At 43.6% G+C, this 25,533-nt stretch overlaps 1 protein-coding gene across 3 annotated transcripts in view; it reads left to right on the top strand.

Annotated features, from left to right (window-relative positions):
* Positions 1 to 22,914, top strand: part of znf516 (zinc finger protein 516) — a 48,605-nt gene extending 25,691 nt beyond the window's left edge. For 2 of the 3 annotated variants that reach the window (XM_035163368.2, XM_035163367.2), the window contains exons 2-5: positions 2,928 to 5,211; positions 9,099 to 10,490; positions 13,919 to 14,023; positions 18,904 to 22,914. In XM_035163368.2, coding sequence (XP_035019259.1) covers positions 3,450 to 5,211; positions 9,099 to 10,490; positions 13,919 to 14,023; positions 18,904 to 19,100 — 3,456 coding nt within the window. In that variant the 5' untranslated portion in view covers positions 2,928 to 3,449 and the 3' untranslated portion in view covers positions 19,101 to 22,914. Of the gene's footprint in view, positions 1 to 2,927; positions 5,212 to 9,098; positions 10,491 to 13,918; positions 14,024 to 16,520; positions 16,592 to 18,903 lie in introns of all 3 variants that reach the window. The other variant, XM_035163369.2, reaches the window with a different exon arrangement.
* The last annotated feature ends 2,619 nt before the right edge of the window (positions 22,915 to 25,533 follow it).

A 25,533-nucleotide genomic window follows, 5' to 3' on the forward strand; every position in this document is an offset into this window, starting at 1 on the left:
CTTGGACAATGCTAACATGCTAATATTTAGTAGACAGTTTCTTTACCATAACATTTTTTCCGATCCTCAAAGTGATTATAATTCATCCTGAGGGGGACGTGAATGTGTTTGTAGTAGTCCATGCAATAACTGTTGAGATTTTTCACTTAAAACAACAAATGTGAATCTTGTGGAGGCACTAGAGCAAGTGTGGGGAACCTTTTTCCTATCAAGGGCCTTTTCCATTTTTTATCACATTCTTCACAGGCCAAAGTAAATTATTCAACACATACATCACACTGACCTAATGCATTGGAAGGGACAGCTTCTCTTTGGTTTGTTGTCTGATGTCAGATGGTAGTGATGACAACGATGATGCCACTGGCAGCTGGTGTTGCCACAAAAAACCTGCCCAAAGAAATCCTCAATTTATCAGTGCCCTGCTTGGCTTAGACAGCAATGCATCCCTCTTGTGAAACTCTGAGTTGATTCCATGACCAAAACGTCCTGGTTTGGTACTGGCTATATCTGTTGTTTCATTGCAGGCTAGAAAAAGAACTGGAAATTACTGGTAATGTCCTTGAGTTTGTGTTTTTTTTTTCAATATCTTGTGTCATGTCAGTATTTCTTGTTGGGCACTGAAACGCTGCAGATAAGCTTTACCTTTATCCAAGTGCATTTGTCTTTGCTACTCATCTAGTTTGACATGTTTCCAGCTGTCATGAGGCTCCAGAATCTTTTCATTACAGGGAGCACACCAGACATGAAGTATTTTACTTCAACAAAAAAACAATTGTTTGTCCATTTCTCTTGTCATTTCCCTTAGTCTGACTTTACGCCTCTACTTTTACTCTCCTCTTGACAGTTAGCCATGAGGCTTGTCATCAAGTAACAGTGTTTCATCCACCCTGACAGGCATACAGCTGGAAGGGACGACTGAGAAGGACATTTTAGTCTATTGTTTTATGTTATTTTCCTTTATTGCAGAAACAATTAATTGCTGTCATTTTCATATGTCTTAGTCTTGTGTCCCGTATACGCAGGACAGAGGTTCTCTGCCTCTGCACGGGAGGAAAAGTAAGAGGATCACCACAGTCATTAGAATTTGTTCTCTGAGAAACGTGGGTGTACATGGAAATTTTAATGGCAATCCATTCAGTCTGGACCAAAACTGACTGTCACTGTGATCTACACATTAATACTGCTTGCATGGTTTTCAAAAGCAAGCAGAAATAGTGAGCTTCTATTTTTTCTTAAGATCTACATGGATAGACTCTTATAGGTCTCTATCTAATTATACATTTTGTTTCAGAGTAATGTCAGCCACAGCTGCACCTCTGGCTAGAGCAGTACTTGTTCACTGGAAGCCTGGGCTTACTTAACACTCCAGGAGGAAGCATGGTGAACCATTGCGGCTGCGCTGCATTTCAATATCATAAATCATTCTAGAAAGATAGGTTGCTCTATTGCAGGGTAGTCATTTTCAGTGTGCAAGTTTAAGACATATGATTGTTCTTGTGCTAACTTCCCTCCTCCACCACCTTATCCTCTTATGATTATGATCAATTATCCACTTATAATTAGAGCCTGGCAGTAACTCAGCTTATGGGCCCTGGCACTTTATATAATAGCCTGTAATAATGCTGTCACTCACGTTTCATATAGTCCACACTTTCAGGCTCGAGCATCTGCTGAAATGAATACTCTAGTTTCCTGTGGAAAATTCTTTTCATGTTTCAAAGTTGTGATCTTTATCTGAGAGGAATTTAGAAATTGCTTCTAATTTTATACGTTCAAAAAACGTGTCTGCTGTCATAGAGAAAAGAAGAAAGACGTGATTAACCTCTAGTTATTCTTAGTGAGAATATTATGTTAATCCGCAGCAAGAAATGACAATAGGTCGCAATACAGAAATGTAGACGAAACATGACAACTTTGGCAAATGCACAGCATAGTACAATTTAATTTATGTATATAATTACAGCAGATGTCATTGACAACTGAATATCGAAATATTCCACCCATATAAAATTAGTGTCCTTTTATCACCCTGTCTCTTTCTCTTTCCGTTTGACTCTCTCCCCAATGCCATTCAACTCCCGTTTGAGAAACAGTACAAAGCAAACTGTCTGAAGAGCCACTTCCTGTTGTGTACTTAAGATCCCTGTCATGTGATAGTGTCAGTTGAGGCGGGTGTGTGAGGCCAGTATGGGGAGGGAGTACTGTGGCACTGCTGATCTTGCTGATGTGAACATGACCCCCCCCTCACCACCACCCTGATTGTGTAAAGTGTCAACTCAGCCAGTGTGGTATCAGAGCGCCGGAGCCCTGCACTACTCATGCACATTCACAACACACACACACACACATGTACGCTCGTAGTGGTGGTGTGTGTGCAGTTCTATCCTTGTAGACATGGTGGACTTTATTCATGACAACAGTCCGTCAAATATGTAAATCTTCACAAAAAACTCAAACTCATAGTTTACACCACATTTTGGGGGATTTACAAAGATGTATCCACAACATGGGTACATATGACTGTTACTACTGATTCAATGAATGAATACAAACATGAAATTCACAGATTTAGGGTTTGGTTATGGTTGAGTCTAATAGAACATTTTCACTTCACAAATTGCTTGTGGATTAGCATTTGCAGTCTCAAACCTGTAAGGGACTTGATCACCAACCTGAAGTCTCGGTTTACCCTCCTTTTAATTCACAGATACATTAACAGACAAACATATGCTGGTCTACTTCATGACACATACACTCCATAGGCAAATGCAACCATCTTTCATGCAAATGGTAACTGAATGTGGCTGGAAACTGAATTTGTTTTAAAAAATACTGCAGAATCACTAATATCTTCCATTTGTCTCTTTTCTCACATTCCCCCCCACCTGCTATCTCCCACCACCTCTCTCTTTGTTCTTTATTCACAGGTGGATGATATACATGCAGGCTGCACTACAGAGAGCTCACTGTTACATGACCTGAAAGCTGCTGATACACAAAAAAACTGAGGATGAAGGAGAGACGCCAGTGACATGAATAATAGAAGTTTGGTGAATTAGCTGCGCTGACACAGAAACCTCTCGAAACTTCCTGCCACTGACATAATGATGACCTGAAACTGAGGGGGAGAACTTTCACTTCATTCTGAGAAAGAAAATCTCAGGTTTCCATTTTGTTCTAGGCCTCTGTTCGCCTGAAAATAGGTTCAACATCTTTGTAAATGTTCAATGACAGTGCTCGTTGAAGATGGATTGATGGTGTGGCACTGGAGGGAGTGCTGAATGAGCTGCTGCGTTAGCGGTTGGATTTCCGAATGACTGGAGGCAGATAGCATTTTAACTGATCAACCAGGGCGCTCTAGACACCCCTAGATGTCCAACTGCAGATAGCAGAGTTTTCAAGTTTTTTTCAGCTTGTGAGAGGCCAGAAAGATATAGCAGATTAGTACCATGAATACTAGAGACAATATGGAGGTGATGGAGACCCAGGCTGGAGGTCAAAAGGAAAAGCTCTTGAGAGACAAGGCCAATCCTGTGAATGAGATTGAGGGTGAGGATGACAAAATCCCTGGGAGTTTCGACTGCACTGTCTGCGGACGCAGCTTCCCCTTCCTCAGCTCTTTGTCGCAGCATATGAGACGCCACACTGGTGCACGTCCTTACAAATGCCCCTACTGTGACCACAGGGCCTCTCAGAAAGGCAACCTCAAAGTTCACATTCGCAGCCATAAACTGGGCACGCTCTCTAGCCATCACTCCAATGAGGATGAAGAAGGCGGGGCTGAGGAGGAGGAGATGAGTGTGTCTGAGGGTCTCGATGGAGGTACGAGTCCAACTAAAAGTAGCTCTGCCTGCAACCGGATGATCAATGGGGATAGCGTTGAGGAGAGCCGGAGGAAAGTGCCTGCAAGGAGCATGAAAAGAGAGAAGTCTGTTACTGACCAGCGGCCTTACTGTTGCCGTCTCTGCGGCTATGAGGCCCAGCGAGAAGATCAGCTCCTCAGCCACATTGAAAAGGTCCACATTACTGCAGACGCAGAAGAAGAGACTGCTGTTAAGGAAGAGGCTGTGACTGAACCTGATGCCAACCCAGCCCAGGCTGATGGGTCCTTCCCCTGTGAGACCTGTGGCCAAATCTTCAGCCAAGCCTGGTTTCTGAAGTCGCACATGAAGAAACACGCAGGGGTCCTGGACCACTGCTGTCGTATTTGTGGACGACGGTTCCGCGAAGCTTGGTTTCTCAAATCTCACATGAAAACACACAACACCAAATCTAGGTCACGGTCAAAAGCAGAATCAGCTGAGCATCCGGCCACCATCAACGATGTAGCCCAGGATCCTGATATTGTTTCTGGCTCTGTAACATCCATCTATCAAATGTGCTCTAAATGTGGGAACCTGTTTCACACCAAAGAGAGCCTGAGAGTCCATGAAAAGGTTCATGGTGTCAACTGTGGCAGGAAATCCCAGAGCCAATGCAGAGCCAGTGATGATGAGGACTCACCAGCTGCTAAAAGACGTTTTCTTGACTATTTAAACATCCGACCTGTTGAGGAAAAGACCCTGGACAAAGACAAGGAAGGGGAGACAATTCTGGGGCAAAGGATTCTTGAGCTAGATCCAGTTTGCAGCTACCAGGCCTGGCAATTAGCCACTAAAGGAAGAGTTGTGGAGCCAGTGGAGCCTAGTTTCAAGGCCTCCTATGGGGGAGGAGGTATGGGGGAGGATGCCCTTGCTGGAGCCGCTGTGGTCTTTGAGAAGGCGAGCCGTCGTTATGTCCTTCAAGGTCAGGAGAAGCGCAGCTCAGGCAGACGCAGCAGCTCTGGGTTGGGAAGTCATGGCTCTTCAGGGGACCGGACGCCAGAGAACCTCAGCGACTCCGAGTACCGGCCATCGTCTCGCCATGACCGACGACGGTCATCCCAGTCGCAGTCTTCCTCCAAGTACAACGAGTGCTTTGAGTGCGGGAAGGTGTTTCGCAGTCGTCACCAGATGATGGTCCACCAGCGGGTCCACAGGAAGGACGGAGGCAGGGCGTCCGCAGGGGACAAGGAAAGAACCGCAAGGGATGACCGATGGGGCTCCACCAGTGATCCAGAGTCAGGCTCCCCCAGTCGGCCCTGCACCCCAGGGTACGGAGACTCTCCACCGGCCTCTACCCTGGGAGATCAGGCCTCAGAGATGGGTAGTGCAAACTCTGGAGGGCTTTCAGGTTAGTCAACAACATCTTTCTTTGTTCTGTCTTAATGCTGTGTCATTTTCATTAACTGTATTATCATCTATCTGTTATCATCTATCTGTTTCAGTCTTTTCATCACAAACAGTTTAAATGAAGAATATTTAATTGTAATAGTTGATCATAGCATCATGTGATCTTTTGTATGTAGTGGGTTTTTCCTGTTAAACAATTAATTGAATGTCAGAGCACTAAAGATTGCTTTATTAAAGTCACTGATGAGGCCATTTTTACAATCGTTATCTAATTTGATTTAATTTTCTCACATAAAACAATCAGAAAATATAACTGCCTAAATGTAAATGAAAAACCACAAGCATGAGTCAAGTCTGCATTAGTCTTTTTGTTGCAGAAATGACTGTAGCTCCTTTCAAGCCTCCCACTCGAGGCCTCTGGCTCTGTCACTCTGTAGTAAACATCTGTTGATGAAATGTCCTTTGTGTAGGTGCAGCTCCTCAGCTCCTCAGCCCCTATGGAGTGGGAACTAGAGCCCCCATGTGGGAAAATAGAGAAATTGCATCATCTTACTTCACCTCTTTTACAGAGTTGCACATAACAAATTTGATAATATAGTCAATAAACGTTAAGTTCCTCTGAAAATTCAATTTACTACACTACAATTATCTTGTTTGACAGAGCAAGAACAATGAGGTGAAACTTGTTTTTGCTCTTCTGTGGCATGTCAGTAGAGCAGAGGGCATTTTTGGAATGCCTATCATTTTTTCACCTCCACAACCAATAAACACTGCAGAACCAAAAAAAAAGGGAGAAAACCTACCCATGGACGAGCAAAACACCCACAGTCACTCAGGGTTGAAATATGTTAAAGGAAGGATTCCTGTGTGTGCAGGACCTGAGATCTCTGGCTTTTGTCTTTAAGCTTTCAAACACACTGAAAACACTGTTTGTCCAGGTTAGGACAGTGCAGTGGATAGCTCAGAATTGTAGTGATTGTTTCCATTCCTCCGTGTAAGTGCAGACATTCAAAAATAGCAGCAACATTTCGTCAGGCCTGATCGAGCTGCGTGCTATTTCAGGTCTTCCTGTCTCAGGAAACTCCCCTCGCCCCCCCCCTTATCTCATGTGAATATGTCCTTTTTTCTGTCTTTGCCATGGAAATCTGTCTGCATGTTTCCTTTTAGTCTTCACTGATGTTTTGCTTTGTACAGTATAGGATTATTTGACTTAAATAGAAACACACGAGTCCTGTACTCCAGCAGTTTAAGGTGTGGTTAGCTTCTTTTATGAGTAAAAGTATTGTCTCGCCAAAAACATTGACATCCTGCTGGGTGGTTGCAGGAATTACATTTTAGGGCTCCTAAACTCAGCTGTATATACATGTACAGTATGTAATCAGACCTAATCTGCATTTGGTTGTGACCATGGATTACCGTGAAACTTGGTGGGAGGATACAGGGAACAACCCATTGAGTTTTGGTGCAGATCTGGATAAAGGGGCAGATCGAGGATTTTTTTGTTTTTCACTTTCTTTAACATTGCAAGATGTCGTTTTTCAATATTTTCCTTGATTTCTCAAAAATGAATCATGGATCTTGATGAAAATCAGACATATTAATATTTATGTGAGTTTGTGCAATTTGGTGCAGCTTGATTGAATTTATGAGGAGTGTTGGTCCGTGGGCTCTACAGTGCCATATAATTATTTTTTTGTTAATTAGCTGGATTATGCAAAAATAAACTTCATGAAATCTGAGGAGTGGGATATGACCCAAAGAACAACCCATGAGATTTTACAGTGGGTCCGGATCAGGGGGCGGATCCTGGAATATTTTTTCACTTTCTTTAATAGTGCAATATAGGGGCGATTTTATTTCTCAAAGAATAATCCATGGCTCTAGATTAAAAAATCACTATACTGAGTGTCATTCTAATTAATATTTGTGACAAAGTCATCCTTTATGAAGATATATGAGCCTTTGCCCAAAGAACATTCTTGTCAAGATCTAAAGGCCTCTGTCGATTTGTCCGTCCTTATTCTCTTTACCTGTCTTCCCCATCCCCTCTGACTTCTTCTCTAATCTCTAAGGTTACCTCCTGTGACACCTCCACTGTCACTCATGCACTCCTCTTACCATTGAGCCAGCCAGGCTGCCTGATGTCTGAGGGATTGGTTATTTATAGTCTCCTCTCGATGGAGAGGGATAAGGGCAATGGAGAAAGAGACACTCAGAGGACAATGTAGTCCCAAAATACTCTGTCGTCCCTTACAGCCATTTTGCTACATTTTGGGAATGCAAATGAGAAGTGGGAGTGTGTGCGTGGAGATACCAACATGCACGTAGGCTTTTTGACTTATGACTGATGAGAGAAGTGGATTGTTAACCCTGTGCAAACATAGTTGATGATTTACATGAAAGAATTAGAGTTATATTGAGATATATTTGCACCATTTACTCTCACAACTGTGAAGCTATGGACATTTTTCAGTTCAGCTTCTCTCCCGATGAGAGCTGACACCTGAGCGTTATTCTCACCAGCTCTATGCAAGTGTGAAATTAGGAGGCAGTATTTTCATGGATAGTTAAGATGGATCCTTCGTGTGCTTCTAAGATACATATGTGGTTTCCTCCTCCTTTCACAAGTTACTGCAGTGTCAGAATATGGGCCCATACGGCTGGGCACGGTGTGTGTTAGTGTGTGTTCCATGTTTGTGTGTATCTGTCAGACTGATTCAGGTTTGCGCTGATATTTCTACAACACATACGTAAACATGCCGTTTGATTCTTCAGCTGGTTGATTGATTATTATAAGAACAGTATGGGCCTTATAAAGAGGCCACACGAGTGTTTCTACCCCGCCTGCTAAACTGCCCAGTCCTGGGGCTTCACCTTGGCACAGTCTGAGCTGTGAGTGTTGGCCAGAGTTGCCAACAGGAAGCCAAATGAAAAACAGATGGCAGGTTACTGGTGTTGTTGTAAAACCGAGGAGGGGTGGTGGAGATGGTAATAATGGCCTACTTACAGTATGTGATCTGTTCTTTTGTAGGAGACTTTTGTAAAATATTCATGTGTGTAAGGTTCCATGACCTGGAACATGTTTATGTTCAAACAATCCAATCGGGGGATTTCATATTATACATCACTGTATTTTGATGATCATTTTAACTGTAATTAGGATCCTTTTTGTTCTTCTTCATATTAATCCCCCCCTCTAATTCTATAATTAGACATAAACTTTTCCAGTGACAGATGGGGCATATACGCCCCCTTGTGGAGAGTTTGCAATAGTACACAGCAGGAATCAGCAGTATGGGCTCAATTTAGTAAACACATGTAGAATCCAAAGCAATGCCTGTACGTACACATAGCCATACAATAACTAATACAATAGCTAGTTTTTTAGCCTTCATACTCCTTTTATTTTATTTTACTGTGGAAAAAGTAAGTGTTAACTCTATCTTAATGTTGTATTTTATCAATTGAGATTGTTTCTCAACATGTAGAACATTTTACATCCCAACAGTCACCATAGAGATGAATTAACACTGCTCACTGACACAAGCTGAATATATTAACCTAGTTAAAAAATCGAATAATTCAGATAAATGATTGGAGCATCTCTCAATGATGTGATGTAATAATTGTTGTCTGTTTTAATCTATTTTGTATTTGTTTAGTTCTCTTACAATAGCAGATGTAATAATTCTGGTTATGGCAGAGAAGGTTCTGTTCACATGTAAAATGAAAAGAGGGGATATGAGAACAGTAGCCAATACTGCACCCTGGTGGCTGTTCACCAAAACTACACGAGGTTCCGATTAAATGAACTGAAGTAATGAGTATAATCTAGACTATTTCTTTTGCAGTCATTGACCTTTATGTTGTCACATCTCTCCCCTACAGATGAGAAGCCTTACATCTGCAGCCTGTGTGACTTTGTTACCTCCGAGTCGCAGGCTTATCTGACTCATGTTCGTGTCAAACACCCGCCCGCCCCTGAAGACAGACCCAGCCCCAGCCCCAGCCCCAGCCCCAGCCCCAGCTCTAGCTCGGACAGAGGCACACCCAGCAGTTATCCCAAGCTGAAGAAAGCTCTTCTCCAGGGGCTGAAAAGCTCAGCATCCCCTTCGGCTTACCTCTGCGCTCGATCGTCCCCGCTGGACCCCAGCATGACCCCTGTGGATCTGTGTGTGAGGGCTGATGGCACGAGGGGGATAGCCTCCCTCACCTTGGACAGGAAGAGCCTCCCTAGCCACAAGTGCTCCTTCTGCTCCCACTCCACCCGCTATCCTGAGGTGCTCTGGATGCACCAGACTGTGGCTCACCGCATCAACAGCAGTAGCTCCAATCTGGCTCCTACATGGGCCTTTAAGAACAACTCAAAGGGCTCCAGGGACGGCTCGTTATCCTCCAGGAGGCGCACCGGTCCCCCGCCAGTCCTGGAGGGAAAAGAGTGTCCACCACTGCCTCCACTGATCCGCACCCAACGTACCCAGCCCCCAACCTACTCCAGTGAAGTGCAGAAGAAGAACAAGCCAGCCAGTCAAGCAGCCACGCCATCATCATCATCATCATCATCATCATTATCAACATCATCATCATCATCATCATCATCATCATCCTGTACCCCCTCCTCGTCGTTCTCCAGGGGTTCCTCCTCCTCCTCGGGCACCCATGCGGTGAGAGTCCCTGTACAGCCAGGCGGCAGCGCCAGCAGCAGCATCAGGCACACTGAGGACCAGAGTTATCCATCTCGCTTCAGACCCAAAGTGGATATTTACCCAAGGGGAAGTTCGCTGTCATCCTCAGGCTCCACAGAGAAGAGCAGTAGCTCCCTCTCACATTCCTCAGCACCGAGCCCCAGCTCTGCCACAGTTTCCAGGATGGCCGACCGCTACTTAATGCCTCAAGAGGGCCTCGGTTTCATGCTGTCCAGCAAACACGGCCTTGCTGAGTACAGCCGGGCTAGGGGCTCGCCTCATCAGCCGCATCCCAACTCCCACAGCCAGGGCCGGGCTAACGCCACAAGGCCCAGCGCCATCACCCATAGCTCCGCAGCGGGACACAACTACGGAGCCCCCCAGGCACACAGAAGCACGCTGCATAATTCCGCCCCCTCCTCTACTTCTACTTCATTGCCTTTGGAGTCTCGTGCAGATGTGAAGCAGGAGCCAATCGCTGAGACACCGGAGATGCCAAATGACGTCCTCAGCTTCCTCAAAAACTACAGCCCCCACGATCTGGCCACTTTATACCACCGCTGGGGTGCAGCCAACGCCATGTTGGATCCCACTGGTAAGGAGCCATTTTTGTTCTTTTGTCTTTTATTTGCTGATTTACATCTACAAATGTGAAATTTTGTAGTAACACAATGCAACAATTTGGCTTTTGCTACTTTGAAATGCCATAAATTGGGAGAGTCCTCTTCATCCCTCATCATCAGCTCACACACAATATGCCCAGAGAGTCTTGGCCTTGGTGAAAATGCCAAATGTCACGAGTTGAAGGAAAATGTTTTCCAGCCACTGAGTATCTTGCTGTTTAGCTGCTACTGGACTTGACAAGGTAAACCAGTAAAAGACACACAGATCCACACTCAATGTACGAGCCATATTCAGCCAGATATGTATTTATCCTCTCTAACACACTCACTCACTCATCATGACAGACACACATACTGCTCCACTCTGACAAGGTTTGAATAATAATGAAGGGGAGATACATTAAATGAGCAGACACATGTTTACCTGGTATGAGAAAAGAATCTAGGGCAGCATGTGCGTCTGTGCACGTGTGTCCGTATGTGCTCAGGTTTTCAGATGCAAAAGTGTGTGTTTTTTTTTTTGTATGCCGTGAAAGACGTGACAGAACCTTTGCTACTCTCAGGTCTGCGAGGCATGCCTAGTCTCCAGCTCCACTCTCCCAGAAAGCTGTCACAAACTGTTTAGGTCATGGCTCTGCCTGACGAGAGGCTCGCACAGATGCGAGTGGAGAGGGAGGGGGGGGGCAAAACACAGAGAGCGGGAACATAAGAGGCAAAGAGAGAGATGAGACAGAATAATTACCCCACCAGCTGCTTTGGAAATGGTCATTACCCAACATCCGAATTATTTGCCTATTTTCAGTTGTGTCTCTAAGGTCAAGTGGGGCTGTGCGGAGCCAGGGGTCAAAGACAACAGCCCCAGAGCGGACGCATGACATCGCTGTCAGCCGTCCAGGCACATATCGTCACCATCCGCCTTAGCCTTTTGAGTCACATGCTATAAAGTGACCTTTTTTGAGCAACTGAGTCTTTCTCCCTTCTCTCTCTCTAATATTCGTACCAGTGTGTGTGTGTGTGTCTGCATGTGTTTTTCCATCCAGCTTTGTCTTGTCTTTCATTAGTGCATCAGTGAGAAGGGCTGGCGGCCGCAGAGTAGAAGTAGAGTATCCAGAGGCCAGCAGTCCGGCTGCCAGAGACACTCTCTGTCACCTCCTCCGCCTCCCCGTCCTCCTTGTCGGGCTGCGTCCCTCCAACACTCACCGCTTTCCACGTACACACACAAAAAAACACACAACTAGTGGGCAGGGCACTGGCCAGGTATATGCCAGCTTTAATGCTTGGGGCGTTTGAGAAGTAAAGCAAACCCCCAAACCCTCAGGTCTGTTATCTTTCAGCAAGAGAGGTCACAGGATTACGTGTGAGTGTGTGAGGTCACAAGTTCATCCAACGGATCCAACGATCTTTCAATGACTTGTCTACATACAGCACATACACTCCAGGTCCTTATTACAAAGATAACTAAATAATAAAAATGTGAATGCCTGAATTACAGTCATTTCAGTTCCAACAAGAGGCTCCTTTATGCTGAGTGGCCGCTCGCTTAGACTCTGCTTTACCATACACAGTTGGATTGCATATCCCATAACAATTCATTTCTTGGTGCCATTTTTCTTATACTGTCTCTTTATAGTTTCAGAAATACCATTATCTATGTTCAGTTGGAAATTGGTAGATTTTTTTGCCAGGGTTTCCTTTTGGTTTTTAAACTGCACTTAAAATAAATACCTGTAAACATCTTTAAAACGATTTGTATTTGAATTAATTTACCTGCAAGTACTCCTGTCGTGCTCTTCATAGGATGTGTGTCACAGCATTGGAACTGTCACTTAAGGAGGTTAAAGAAGGATGTGACTTCATCAGTTGGGATTTATGCAGTTCTTTTGTGAAGTTACCCAAAATTGTGGGTTCAACTTTTTTCTTGTAAAAAAAAAAAAAAGTTGGAAAGTGAAGACAACATCTGAACCTCCTCAGCAGCTCCATGAAGAAGAAAGACAAATGATCTTGGTTTTGCATTTAGTCAAGTCATGTGATGGGATATATGAGCTTTGAAGTCATCAAAATTCAACAAGTTGCTTCTGTATGACATTTAATTTGTAAAGGTGACTTGTGCATGTAATGCGAGTGTTACTGCATCACCCTGTGCACGTGGGTGAGTGCAAATGTAGCCAGGTTGTGCCAGGGACCCAAGCAAACACACACACACACACACACACACACACACACATAAATATAACTCTTGAAATGCATACACATGCGGACACACACCTGACATGTGACACACGGGCAGCGGAGCGGGCACATCACAGCCGGGGCGTTTTAATTGCCTGTAATTTATGCGGCGTGTGTGTGTGCTGTGTGTGTCTGGCTGTCAGCCGCTGAGATGATGCTGTGTGACAGCTGCAGTCCAGCCCCTGGAGCTAGCCGCTCATAATGACACATTAGACATACTAATGATGCTCGCGCGAGTCCACTACTGACGCTACCTACCTCCACCGCTCCAGCCAGACTCCGTGCTCCTGTGCACCCACTCACTTTCTGCCCATTACTGACCTTTACATCTCCATTCAATCTCCGCAAACACTGCCACGCAAAACCGTCTCCTGCTTCGGAATCGACTGATAATGAAGTCCACATTTTCCACCGGTCTTCATCGAAAAATCTCACATGAGAAATGTCACATGGACGTGCAAAACAAATGTTATTGGCCCGTGTGTGTGAGAAAAAACCCTTCTACTTGTGCGTTTGATCTATGAATGTAAATTCCCGGGTCACATCTCGGTTCAGCTGGGGTCGGAGTGGAGTTTTCTCCAGGTACTCCAGCTTCCTCCCACATTCCAGAGACAGGCAGGTTAGGTTAATTGGAGACTCTGAATTGGCCGTAAGTGTGGATGTGAGCGAGAAGGTTTCTTTCTCTCTGTATGTTGGAGACCGTTGTCAGCTGGGATTGTTGACAGCTCCCCCCCAGTGAGCCTGAAGGAATAAGTAGTATAAATGGATGGATGGACACAAGTCACGTTTCAAAAAGGGCTTTGTTATTTTCAGATCAAAGGACTGACAGGTCAAAAGGGCCAAACGCAAAAAAAACTCTGATAGGGATCCAATTTTGCAAAATGTTATCTGCTGATAGTAAGAGAGATATAATTTTTTTTTTTTTTTTTTTTAAACCAAAGGTGTTTTTAACTCACCTGCATCCTAAAAGTCACAATCCATGTTTAATTTTTTAAGCCTCCTCTTCTTCAACCCTCCTCAAAAACAGCTGAATCTGCTTAACGTACCTTCCATACATCTGATTTACATCTTACACATGTTTTTACCAGATTAAACTTCCAGGTTGAAATGATTTGCCTTATTTATATTTTTTGAATGTGTGTTCCTCTCTTTTTTTTCTCTGTGTGATCAGGGATGCTGAGGTCTCTCATGCGACAGGGGCAGTATATCTGTAACGAGTGCGGGAAGAGCTTCAGTCAGCCGAGCCACCTGCGCACGCACGTGAGATCCCATACAGGTAAAATACAGCCAACATGAGCACACTCACTCAGAGGAAAACTGATTACACATCAACACATGCAGGACATAAAAAAGGACAAACAAGATGGATTCTTAATCAACATAAAAGCCGATACAATATCAGTATAGCTGCTTTCAGACATGCACTGAACTCCAGAGAATATCCTGACATTCTCCGGAGGGGCTGTATGTGAGAATGCAAATGCCTGCGTGAGAGGCCGTTGACCTTCTCTGGAGTTTCTCCTGCCAGCCCCCCAGTAAAACCTCTGGATAATGTCCGAGTGACCCATACAAGAAAACAGCTGATTATCCAGAGGATTCACAGTGAGTGAATGGGTGTGTTGATGACATGTGACGGACAGAAAACTGAATAAAAAAAAAAGAATCCACATATCTCAGGATGAAAAGCGGGGCCATACATGTAGAAGACACAGAGGAAGATGTCAAGAGAGCTTTTGGTGATAAGGGCCGATATGTCAAAGTGCTGGAAACAAAAATGCGTGACCTCCGCTGCAGAGATTCTTTACGTCCTGCGCCAACACTCACCTAACCACTCCGGAGATTTCTGTCAACACATCTGATCGGAAAAATCTCCTGCTGCGTTGTCCGAGAACCACTCAACCTCTGTTGAAAATTGCTTTACTTGCTCATCGTTAGAAGCCGCACAGACTAATCTACTACATCTGTAAAAACTTTACTAATTCCAGTTTTTGAGCTATTGAAAAGGGCGCTGGCTTTCCAGGCCCCCAAAAGAGAACATATGGATTAAATAGATCAATCAGTCGAGTTTTTAAAGTCATTCGCAGTAACGGTTAAAGAAGTTTTTGCAAGAGCATCCGTCACTGAGAGTGTATTATAACACAGACAAATGACCTCTGCAAAGAGCAGCACGGCTGACAGCCTCAGTGTACTGTGCTGTGGGTAAGAGAGGTCTTAAACCTGTAGAACAACCTCATTAGCCACTTGTTATTCATGTATTACTCGATGTTCCCATTTTTTTGCCACTCCTTCAACAGTCACTCATTCCCTCGCCACCCGTGTGCACACATCATCGCCCGCACGGCTATTTATCCACCCAGAAACACTCACGTGAGATGTGGAGAATATATGCATGGAGATTCACATCCCGGACGATATTTCATCGTCCGACTCTCCATACGTCGACTGTGCTCCTGCACTCGCCGAAATAAATCAAAACCGATCTTTTTGTTCAGTTGAGTGTGGCAGCCGGTCTGTGAGTCCGTCCCCCGCCCTGGGCTGGGCAGCTGTCTCTATTTTTTAAACTGAAACATGATTTGCTCCGGATACTGACCTGTGACAAATTGTATACATTATTAATCACATGTCAATTAGAGAGATGGAATTGTGCATTCTAATGAAGCAGAACAGCATTTGTCCACGCCAGCCTCATGAATCCATTTGCATGTGTCCCGATGTCTTTCACTTGATTTAGACATCCCACCTTTTCCTCTACTTTATCCTTTCCCCCTCTACTTTTCATTTCCTCATGTCCTCTTTTCCTTTTCCGTTCCTTTCCTTTCCTTTCCTTTCCTTTCCTTTCCTTTATTCTTTCCTCTCATCTCACCTCTTCTCCTGTGTCAGTCTTTACTTCCCCATCATATTTCCTTTACCGACACATTCTCTGTTATTGCTTTCCTCACTTTCATCTAGTCTATTCTCTCTTCCTATTTACTTTGCGTTATTTAAAAATATTTTCTCTATTCTTCCTCTTCCTCTATTTTCCCTCTCATCTTAACTTTTCCCTATCATTTCTGTTTACTTTACTCTTCTTTACTCCACTTTTCCCTCGCCCTCTCGTCTTCTCTCCTCTCTCCTCTCTCTACCTCCCCTCCTCTCCTGTCATGTCCATCAGCCGAGTTGGCGGTGATCACAGTAGACAGTGAGTTAAGTAGCTTCTTTATAGAGAGTGTGAATGATATGTGGCACCGCCAGTGATTCTAAGTGACAGAGGCCAAATGGTAAGTGATGCAGTGCTCAGCCTCCCCCCGAGCTCTACTGTAAACACACACACACACACACACACACACACACACACACACACACACACACACACACACACACGCCCATGCATAGGCTCTGTAAACACTTGCCGAGGCTGTAATTAATGTTGTCACCAGCGGTTGTCTTCAGCATGGACGTGCACACGCTGAAAAAGGCCAGCCACCCCGAGGCCTCCATTAACATGCGTCATATTAAATCACTGACTTGCCTCCACCAGGTTCCATCATCATCACCACCACCATCATCACCATCATCATCATCATCATCACTGCCAGTTCCCCTCCATTAACGAGGGCGCTGGTGGCAAACCTTACTGCATGCCGATGGTGGTGGAGGAGAGAGAGCGAGAGAGAGAGAGAGAGAGAAAAAAAATTGCTTGTGTGAATCTGGTAGAGCTTTTAACCAAATGCCCTCCTCCCCTTCCTCCCCCTGCCCCCCTTCCTCCCCCACCTCCCCTCCTTCTCCCCCCACAGTTGGGTTTGATTTTAACGGACTCCACAGAGGTACTGACGCTCACGCCACCGCTTCTGAAGCTCCCAAACAAGTATGTGGCACGATGGCTAATCACTGGGCTCCCCACCCACATCCATCGCTTCTGCATGTTTCTTATCATTGTTATTATTATTTTTCTACTGCCTCACCTCCGCATGTGCGTGTCAGTGTCAGTCTTGCACCTCCCATCTTTCTGTTTTTTCTTTTCTTTTTTCTTATTCATGTGTAACAGTCACACGTGGCACCCGCCATTAACACCTGGCATTCTCACAGCTGGATCACACCTGACATCAGCGTGTGTATCCAGTACACATTCAGTGGCTTTCATATTTTAATTAGACAGGGTTAATGGTTTTCATATTAATTGAGAAAAAGCAACTTGGCATTTGTAAAGTTTCCCTCAAAACCTTAAACATTACAATGTTTCTTAGTGATATAAATTTCCTGGGTTTCGATTATATATTCATTTCATAAACACATGAAAACCCTTTAAAATGCACATCAATCAAACACAATGCAGTGTCCAATAGTAAAGTTCTGCTCTAATAAGAGATATACCAGTTACCTGCTCACTACCAGGAGTCGGATACATCCTTCAGTTCCTCCATTGTAAGTGATGAGCTTTTCTGTTTCTGGTCTATTTGGGACATATATCAGAGGAACATACAGGCACTTAGCATGAGGAGTGATCGTGAGTGCAGGCGTGCAGCTGCAGCCATCCATCATCTATAACTCTACTAGTATAACGTTCTGAAAAAAAGTTGGTCTGAATAAGTAGTATTTTTTCAAGTTGACACCTTGACACGTGTCTGCCGAGTGTTTCGGATGGAAACATCTGCACGTAGAGTTAAGATGTATGGTTTCACATATGGAAGAGCTCCCGCTATAAGAACTCAAACTTCCTCAACAAAAAGAAGTGACTTGTGGGAGGTGCAGTTCAAAAACATCACAACTTCGAACAGGGACTAGAGCTAAAAATGAGCTGTTAACTAATTGGCAGGTAATTCGATAATAAAGTAGTAGTTTAATAAATATCCCTTGGCTTCAGCTCATCCTTTTCTTCATCTTGTATTATAGTAAACATGTAAATATCTTATTATATTATTAAATATCTGACAAATTTAACACCTTCCCAGTGACGTGCGTCGAGGCCGAGGGAACACAGGAGTATATCTGCTCTGATTTGACATTCGGAGCGAGCTGGGTTCTACACACGCTGCGCCTCCATCTTAATTAATCAAACTCATCACACACAGACACACAACCACACACCCGCGTGGTCTCAGATTTACCGCACGCTATGAATGATGGGAGCAGGCGCGGCAGAGGGGTCCAATTAGATGTAGTGTTGACGCTGCTTTACGGTGACGATAACCTTTAGTATAATGTAGTGCACCGGTCCCGTCAGCGATGTTTTCCTCACAGGACGGTGTCGTGGAGGTGCTCGCTTTCCTCTCACGTCTCACCCTCGCCGTCTTTCCAGCTGTTTCTTTTTTCTTTTTTTTTTTGATTTTTGTGTGATTAATTGTATATCTTTTTTTGTTTTTTATCTCTTGTTCTCACCCCCTCCTCTTCGTCCTCTCTGTTGTGTTACTGATGATGTATGATAACAGCTATATTTCCCTGTTTCTTCTTCGGGGAGAGGGGGGTGTGGGAGGGGGCAAGGGGAGTCATTTGTTTTCCTGCTTTGATATTCCTCCATTTATCAAAATGATAATTAGGTGCAATTAAATGGCAATCTCATTTGTTTTGTTCAGGTGCTTGTTGCTTACTTTATTATTATTATTTTTTCTTTTTTTTTCTCGCAGAGGTGTCTGTGCCATTGTAGGTCAGTCTAATTAGAAAAGAGGGTATAGTGTGTGTGTGCGTGCGTGCGTGTGTGTGTGTGTGTGTGTGTGTGTGTGTGTGTGTGTGTGTGTGTGTGTGTGTGTGTGTGTGTGTGTGTGTGTGTGTGTGTGTGGTGGAGGGCAGGCTTGTGTGATTGAGAGAAAAGCGTACAGAGAAAAGTAGGACTGTTCAGAGAGCAGAAGTGTGTCACAAACAGAAAGGAAGAGTTATTCCATTTGGGTCAGGACAGAATGGCAGAGCGTTTACTTTGAATTAGGTTGAATAAGTTGAATTAGGTGTAAAAAATAAAGAAAAGAAATGTGAACGCTGCTCTTAACCTGCATAATGTTTCCCTTTTTTTCCTCTGACTACCATCACGTGTCTTGGTTTTATGTTTGTCTGTGTTTGCTTGTGTTGTTTCCACCGCAGCGAGTCTTATCTGTGGTTTATGTCGTATTCTGTTGTATTCATCTATAACGTCACCTGGGGCCTCTGTACCTGACCTATCAACTGTGTGTGTGTGTGTGTGTTCCTCAGGGGAGAGGCCATTCTGCTGCCAGCTCTGCCCATACCGAGCATCTCAGAAAGGGAACCTAAAGACGCACGTCCAGAGTGTCCACCATATGCCTTTCGACAACAGCCTGTGCCCAGACACACGGAGCTTGCCACTGAGCCGGGAGGAGCAAGGAGCGCTGGCTGCCGAACACCCACCAACGCCACAACAACAACAATAACAATCTCCTCTGGATGTACTGTGATCTGGTTTTGGGGGCCAGACTAGTCAGGGAATCAAACAACTCCAAAACACAGCCACCACTCATAGATATCTTCAAATAGAACCCGAGACACATGATTGACTTTTTGAGCCTCTCCTCTCCGCTGAGTATCCTGCGAGAAGAAATGTATAAAATGAAGGTTCTTGTAATTTTTTTTGAAGTACTTTTGTTTTTGTTAAGAAGCTAGTTAAAGCTGTGCTAGGCAGTTGTAAAAGCAGAAAATATAGGGCCACAGAAGAAGGAGAGAATAGACAGAAAGGAAAGGTGGACTCGCCAACGTTTGCTCTTTTTTAGTGTGAAGTTTGGCAAAATAAGGAAAGTTGTGTTAAGTTTACATCAACATAAAAGGACGACGGAACATAGAGGTCCTCAGAACTGAAATTCTTACCTCTTGCTGCCATTTTGGAGGCACCACCATCTGCTTCGCGCAGCTCGACAAGAGGCAACAATATTTATGAAAAGAAGAAAAGATTTTAGTAGAGGACTGTGGCATTGCATGGCTGCTGTAGTCGACCCCTTCCCGCATTGTATTTTTGCGTTATTGTATGCGTTTGTGCGTTCCTCAGGACACCAATCATCCAGGAAATGACACGAGAGAGGAGAGGATGCTCTGCCCTTCATCAACAGTCAACTGACACATTGCGAGCTCGTCTCATCTGGGCTCTAAGTCATGAAGATGGCGACTTCTATGTGTGTGTGGTTGTGTGTGTGTGTGTGTGTGTCTGCGTGTTCAACTCACTTCCTTCCACTCCAGAGTGCAGTGACCACTCTGAGGCTGCACAGCTGATGATTAGAGAGAGAGCGAGACTGAGTTGGAGAGAGGTAGGATTACAGAGAGAGAGAGAGAGAGAGAGAGAGAGAACGCTAATGGGGGTGTCTGCTTTAGTGCTCATTAAAAAGAGTGTGCGTTTTTAATAGCCAATATAAATGAGCGTACCACTTTTATGGTCATTCAATTATTGTCCATTTAAGAGGAAAGAACTGAGTGGAGGCAGTTTTCCTCCATAGCTCCATCATGTTGGGGAGTGTCTGACTTTGAATTAGACTCCACAACAGAGGGAGTGGCAGGAACTCGTAAGTGGAGCGGACAGATCAAGCTCCAGCTTATGTCCCGTACATGCAAAGGACAACATGGTACTGCTAGTGTTCGAAAAGAGGCGTCTTAATATTCCACATCATTAAAGGGCAACTCTCACCTTCTGGCTTGTTCATCCTTAGCTACATTCAGTATGCGATGAAATCTTTGGTACCAAAATCCTGTTAGTCTTTTTGTTAGAAAGCAGTTTTGGGTCCCGTAACAGGGTCGCATTGTAATCTGAGGGGGTCACAAGATAGTAACTGGGATAGGAAAAATTCAAAACTTTTTTTTTTTTAATTGTAAAATATCTAATAACATTTTCAAAGGAGATTTTCGAAAGGGAAAACTACGGAGCCCCGAAAGTCCCGACTGGTGATACTTTTCAAGTTAATATCTGCACAGTAAAGACATTAATTGGTTATGCTTTAGGAACCACTGGGGTAAATTGCTTTTATTGCTTTTTAAAATTTGTTCTTTTTCATTCTCAAATAATTGTGAAACATTGCAGCTTCATTTGCTTAATTTGGACAGTTACAAATAAAAATAAAATTCTAAATAAAACTTGAGTAGCTGAGTTCTCTGTATCAATGTGCATTATTCCCAAACTGTCCATCTATTACTTTAAAACCGGCAGATTTAACAAAAACAGACATATCGTACAACATGTACATCTGACATAACAAATAACCCGAGATTCAGAGCTGATTTTGTCAATAAAACATTTAAGACAGATGCCACGAATCTCACACTTTGTCTATACTAATGCAGATATTTTTGCGAAAAAAATCTTCTCTGGTATTTGACAGGTCGTTAACATCGACTCTTTTGCCCCCTATTGACCTGGCATGCTTGTTTGAGTGTTTGTAAATATCCGCAGTGATGTAGACAAGGCCTAAATTTCTTGAGTTGAGATGAGAAGATTTGCATTTTAGAAAGACAGAAATGAAAAGGTAATAGAGAGAGAGAGAGAAAAAGAGAGATAGAGAGAGAGAGCAGCCAGAGGTCAGGAGGTCAGGCTTCCAGAGAGTTCAGGGATAAATACACAAGTTGGACACATTTTGAGGCCTATTAAACTGTAGCGCCGTCACAGCCTTAACACAGGTGTGTGTGTGTGTGTGAGAGAGTGAGTGTGCATCGATGCATGTGTAGGTGCATTCTTTTCAAACCTCTCCATACTGTGTGAGGGGTTCACTCGCTCCTGTGTACTCCAGCCTCCCTCTAGATGCTTTTGTGCACCAGCCTACCTCCTCTGCAATGAAAGCCTGTTTTAAGTTTTTGTCGGCTGGTTGTAAAGGTATAGAACTGCTCTTTGCGAGGATGAAATGTTCTTTTCTTTGGTGTCCCGTGCTTAGTTTTCCTCCCCTCAGCGGTCTGCAGAGATTGAATAAGCCATGCCTCGACACGCTGGGGGAAAAGAAGAAGAAGTAGAAGAAGAAAAAGCAAGGTAGTTCAAAGTAGCTTCGACTCGAAAAAGCAAGAGTAGAACTGTCGATTTGCGGAGACCTTTTTTTTCTGTACACGTAAAAAAAAATCAAAATTTACACCAGTTGAAGTCTACGGAGCAAACAGAGTACTGTACATCCCATCTATTTTGAGACCTCAGACGTTTTTACAGGATGACAGCATGGTTGCTATACCAGAGGGTTGTTTAGATATGCATACAATATCGTGTGCTTGATTATGCCTAATAATACACATACAGTGTGTATATTGAAGGTGTGGGTAGTGAAAATACTTGAAATGGATACTCTAACCTTTGTGGTAGTGTACTACTAATACCAATGTACAGAATTCCCTTTAAGATTAACTCCTCAGTTATGAATTTGTACTCCGAAGTGTGACTTAGAAAAACTATGAAGTGGGAGTGAGTGTATGTAATATAAGCTGTATATCTGTAATCCACTTTTACCAAACCCTTTATATACAGCAGTAGAAACCAAATGGCATTACTAGTGCACTTAGACTAGGTTACTGCTTTAACTGTTCTCATTTTGTCCAGTTCTAGCCACAAGGTTTCTTTGAGAATGTCTCTTTAATTGTGCCGGCTAACACACTGCAAAGTCATTTCTGTTCTAGGGGCTTGAGGGCGATTCCCGTTGGTTTTAACGGCGAATGATTTGTTCCGTGACGGCGGTGCGGCGCAGCTTTTTAGCTAAGTCTCCTCATGGGAAGTAAGATAATGCTAGGTGCATCAGGCAGTGCTTATTTTTTCAGAAAGATGTAAGAGTGTGTTTTTAGTCTTTCTCTTTGCTAAACTGTAGGATTTGTTCAGTAGCTAGTCATGGCTGCCCTCCCAGGCACTGGCAGGTGTTGTTCTTTTTCTTTTGGTTGTTTTTTTTTTGTCATGCCTCTTCAGTTGTTTTATTTGTGTCCTTGTTGCTTTTTTTATTTGTGATGAACTTCATGAGTAATTTACCTTAGAAGACATTATTATTATTCCAAATGTATTTGGTTGATATCTGTATTTATTATCACTTCAAAAAGGATAAGAGGACAGAGGTAGACAGGAGTGTTTGTTTTCATTTGATTTTTCTGGGGTTTTTTTGTTGTTGTTTTATAACGTGTTGTTTTCAAGCCAGCAAGCCGATGTGAAAGCTCTACCTCGTCTGAGCCATTCTCAGTTCTGTTACACTTTTGTACATCATTTCAAAAAGATGTAATGTCATGTCCACAATAAAGACACAGAAAATGCCACCTGTTGTCACAGCCTTTCATCTGGTTTCACTTGTTTTGCCGCTTTGACTGAACACGTCCAAGTTTAGATGAAAAAGCTTGGGCGGCTGTTACAGTTTTCAGATTTTATTTTCCCATTTGACTCACACTAGAAAAATGCAGTGTGCTGTCTGTGATAATTGACAGTATTAAAAATTAAATGTATTTAGCATTTTCTTGTGGTCATTTATTATCAGATACTTTCTTACTTCACTTCTTACTTCATCTTATTTGTTGAAAGCTTCACATCCTGATAACCATCAATAAATAAAGTCATCTGAAACTTGTCTGTCACTAACCGACCTGCCCAGGAATCAGGGTCGGGTTCAGTGTAAGTCGGGTGGCAGACAAGGGCGAGGACCTAAGCGTGCCAACAGGTAAACTAGTTTAAATAATTTTCTTCCCACGCATGCACTTAGTTGATTGAAACTCTACTACGCTAACATGCTTCCTAAATACAGTCTGGTGCGTCTAATCGCGCCTTCTGGCTGCGGCGGGGTTCCATACATAATCTCCATTGCCTGCAGAAGAAAGTGAAAGTGGTCATGATTCATGGACACGAGGTGAAAACAGATCAGACCTAAGCCATACCGCAAGCTGTTCACTTTCATAGCATGTGACACATTTGATGGATAGAGACTTTGATGTCTGTCCGGGCCCGTTGGCACCTTGATGTCCACGTGTGGCCGCGCAGTCGAAGTCGAGCTGCCAAGCAACGGTGATGAGAAAACCCTCGCCCTTCAACTACGAGGGACCACCTAGGGATTCGTTGCTACTTTGCCAGTCTCTTTCATGTTCGGCGTCTATGTGCACCATCTGTCTGTCGGTTTGAGTGACAGCTGAATGACGGGTTCCCTCTGAGAACATGGCACATAACGTTAATGCCAGGCAGGCCTGCAGGCTGAGAAAAGACTGCAGCTGCCCGTCACTCTTCCCAACCTCATCAGTCACCGCGGAGACAGACGTGACGGCCCTGAGCTCCCTGAAAAACCTGTTCGCTGACATCTTTTCTTTCTGTCACCCAGCAGAGAGAAGCTGACTGACTGACTGAATGACTGACTGAGGTGGAAAATTCGCTGAACGTCAGGCGAGCTCGAATTTGATGGATAGGTGTGTTGGTGAACAGAGTGTAATGTGCTTTTTTTTTATCTTTTCCAACTTCATTGTAAAAAAGAGAGCAGTTGTTCCTCCTTCGAAGTCTCTGCTTTAATAGAGATGTTAACAACGGGGGTATCAACACATTACTTTTCTCCCATTGCACAGGAAATCTACAAGGCCTTTTTTTTACCTTTTCAAATGCATGCATGCTTTTCAAATGCATGCGTACCTGGGGTTATGTGAACATTCTTGTGCCCCAAACTTTAAAGGACAAAAACACTTTACTCAGAATTCTATTCTGACCATTTGGGAACAGGCTCAAACATTATTTTGACCTCCACAGAATGCTAAAGGCTGAATGAGTGCATTTTCCATGCCTCACACATCGTTTTGTTTTAAATTTTTCATATTGTTCAGACAAGTGTGCCAAGAACTTTGTCTAGACTGTCCAAAAATGTGTCATCCCCATTTGAATGATTATCATGTCTCAGACCTTTCTATGATGCAGCCTTCGAGTTTGGCCGGAACAGAGACCAGAACTGCTGTAAATCTATATTTAGACAGAGTGGACGATTACATAAAAGTAATTTGTTTCAAGCCCACTCAAGATGTTTTAGTTTATCAGCTTTCTTGCTGAGTTAAGAAGATCAATATCATTGTGTCTGTAGTAAATATAAGGCTAAAGCCATTAGGTTAGCACAAAGACGGGAAAAGGGAAAATGGCTATCTTGTCTACCTTGTCTGATAAAATCAACCTCCCAGCAGCGCTACAGCTCACTAATTCAAAATGTATCTTGTCTGTTTAATTCATAAAAACTGAGGTGTAAAAGTTGTGGTTTGTTTATGTGAACATTTCTAGGCAAGGTGCAGTTACCAGGACGTATCCTCAGTTTTTGTGCTAAACCAAACAAAGATGAGCATGTGATCAGTCTCAGAACATTTTCCAAAATGATGAAGCATTTTCTTAAGAGGAGACATTTTTGTGGCCCTTCAAGACAAGTGCCCCTTCACCACGTATTACTCTTATAGTATGTTTAGAAAAATCATCACATATAACAGTACAATTATTTTAGAAATTTTTTTCTCTGACATTAATTGTCATCAAATCAAATAATGATTCTACAATTGTTCAAAGCCGATATGTCTTTCTTTGGCACGATCCTGTGGTTTTGTCTAAAACGATACAGAGAGGTAAAAGACTACACCTTCACCTAAAGACCCAACACATGACCCTGCATGTCAAACAATAAGTCAAGTTATCTAACCTCACACACGACTGGGAGTCAGTTTCTAACCCTTGTAAACCCTTCACCATGTTTCTATAGCCTTGCATTTCATCCATGTTGCTCTGGTATCTCTCACGTTGTTGCTGCAAGTAAGAATGAACAGTGGTCCTCCCTCTGGGGAAGGTTTCTCTGTTCCTCTTTGCATGTAACCCTTTGAAACTCTGCTGTGTGGAGTCTATGTCAGAGGGCATGATCTATATCTGCCACCAGGGAGCAC

The sequence above is a fragment of the Hippoglossus stenolepis genome, chromosome 8, assembly GCF_022539355.2.
Source record: "Hippoglossus stenolepis isolate QCI-W04-F060 chromosome 8, HSTE1.2, whole genome shotgun sequence".
In the NCBI taxonomy this organism is placed as follows: Eukaryota; Metazoa; Chordata; class Actinopteri; order Pleuronectiformes; family Pleuronectidae; genus Hippoglossus; species Hippoglossus stenolepis.